Source organism: Amphiura filiformis, chromosome 13 (assembly GCF_039555335.1).
Source record: "Amphiura filiformis chromosome 13, Afil_fr2py, whole genome shotgun sequence".
Lineage (NCBI taxonomy): Eukaryota > Metazoa > Echinodermata > Ophiuroidea > Amphilepidida > Amphiuridae > Amphiura > Amphiura filiformis.
This window is the reverse complement of record NC_092640.1, coordinates 11644120-11646098: the sequence shown is the minus strand read 5'-3', so window position 1 is coordinate 11646098 and position 1979 is coordinate 11644120. Positions and strand designations below refer to the sequence as shown.

At 41.8% G+C, this 1979-nt stretch overlaps 1 protein-coding gene across 1 annotated transcript; it reads right to left on the bottom strand.

The window, feature by feature from the left end:
* Positions 1 to 337: 337 nt before the first annotated feature.
* On the bottom strand, positions 338 to 1678 carry LOC140167416 (uncharacterized protein F54H12.2-like). The gene has a single exon (XM_072190721.1). It carries the CDS (start codon positions 1676 to 1678, stop codon positions 338 to 340), a length of 1341 nt encoding a protein of 446 aa, XP_072046822.1.
* Between the last annotated feature and the right edge of the window lie 301 nt (positions 1679 to 1979).

Here is a 1979-nt window from a genome sequence, read left to right as displayed (position 1 = left end):
CCACACACAGTAGACCATTCGCTTTGTAATCTTCGTTCATTATATGTCCAAGATTTTGAATTCCTGGCAATCCATTTGTCAAACTTATAATCATTCGGAGATTTCCCATAAGAACAAAAGAAATGCCCCTGCTTATATTTATCAAAATAAAAAGCTACCCAGTGTGAACCTGGTTTATGACTAGGGTCCGTATTTACAATATATCCACAAGGAAAATGAGTCGCATTCTGTTTCTTTAGTTCATCCGATGCAAATACTCCACGAAAATAAACTTGCCCCAATCTGTCTGACTTCATGATATTTTGTAGTTGTTGAGAATTCATGATTACTGGTATCCTCAAACGTTATAGTCAAAGATTATATTTCTGGCCCTGTCCACTTCTAGGATGTTTTGGAATTCTGAAAATACCACTACCATTGCCGTCTCTGGTAATGCATTACCAAATCTCATTTCCAATCTCAGATTGCCCTTGCGAACCAGGTTGAGATGTCCACCTTCATTCAGATCTGGGGTGATATCGAAGGCATACAGTGTATACCCATTGGGATATTCTTCTCGACTGATGTTGTTCCCTGAATCTTTATACATTTTATTGAGTCCAGAGTAGAGGGTCTGATAGGCCTGTATGTAGCTCTGACCACCTGCAATTGTATACTTAGGAGTCAATGGCTTAGAAGCTGAAAGTTGCATACCATCGACCGTTAAGCTGAGGTAATTCAAGTTCATATTTTTGAAGTTGAAACAGTTCTTGCCCAATACACCATTGTAGGCATCATTGTCGACCAACCCGATCACGATCCTCTGTGGAAGCTGCCCAAGGAACAGATTGTCCTTGCTGTAGGACATGGTCCCTGCAGGTACAGAGAAGGCTTTCGTATCCACACGTGTTAGGGGATAACGCGCATTTCCCATCTCCAGAGCTTTAGCGTGCCCCAGGGAGATGCTTGGGTTCACTCTGACTTTGCGGACAAGGAGTGAGGCGTGGGTTATGGATACCTTGTAGTTCCCTTGATCATTGGAGGATAGCAGACAGAATTCTGGCTGTGAAGGAGTCAGTTTCACTTTCAAATCAATAGAGTTTAGTAAGAGTTTATCTTGGAAGAATATGTCTGAATGAATGGGTCCTGTCATGTCAATAAGTCTACTGCGAGCAGATAAAGTGTATCGTTCTTTAAGGCCTGAATTAGCCACAGCAGCATCATTCTCTAGGGGGTTGCATTCATCAAATTTGGATGCCTCATCTTTGTAGAACAAGGATGATGTAAGCTGGGTTTCCTTGCTTTCTCTTGAATAGTTGAGTAGAGTTTCCAGATAGGCTCTGTAGGGGTAATTGTTGGATGATGGAGACACCAGTCTCTCATTGAGCGAAACCTCACATTGACTAAACAAGGATTGTAGGAAGAGATTGTTTGGTGCAACAGGGGCATCTACTGCCAGTTGAGTACCATCACCATTGGTGATTTTAGCTTTGATGTGCAGTTTAGTCTGTGACAAGTCCACATATTCTTCAGGAGTTCCAGCAACGTTAAATTCTATAGGACTGCCATCGAGGAGATTGCTAATAGGATGATATTCATCCCAATTTCCAGCTGTGATGGCCGTTTGTGTAGGCGGTATAGTAAATAAATCTAGTTGGGTCAAAGTACAGGGGCAAGAATGGTCATGTAGCAAAGCCATGTTTTAACCGAAGATGTCGTTATACAACCTTCTTCTTCTCTTGCTTCCTTTTGAACTAATCTTCTGACGCTGTTGTCTCCTCTTTTTATTCTTTTGGGGGGGCTTTTTCATTCTTGGACGACCTCTACCTTTCCCTGTTTGAACTCTTCTCAATACATCTGCACCTAATTGTTTGCCACCTGCTTTAACTCTACGTTTTGCAGCGGTCTTAATATTTTGCCCCGACATAACATCGTCAGCTATATCCATGCCAGTTCTTAACACCTGTTTTCCTACCATTTGAGCTCCTTTTTTCAACAAT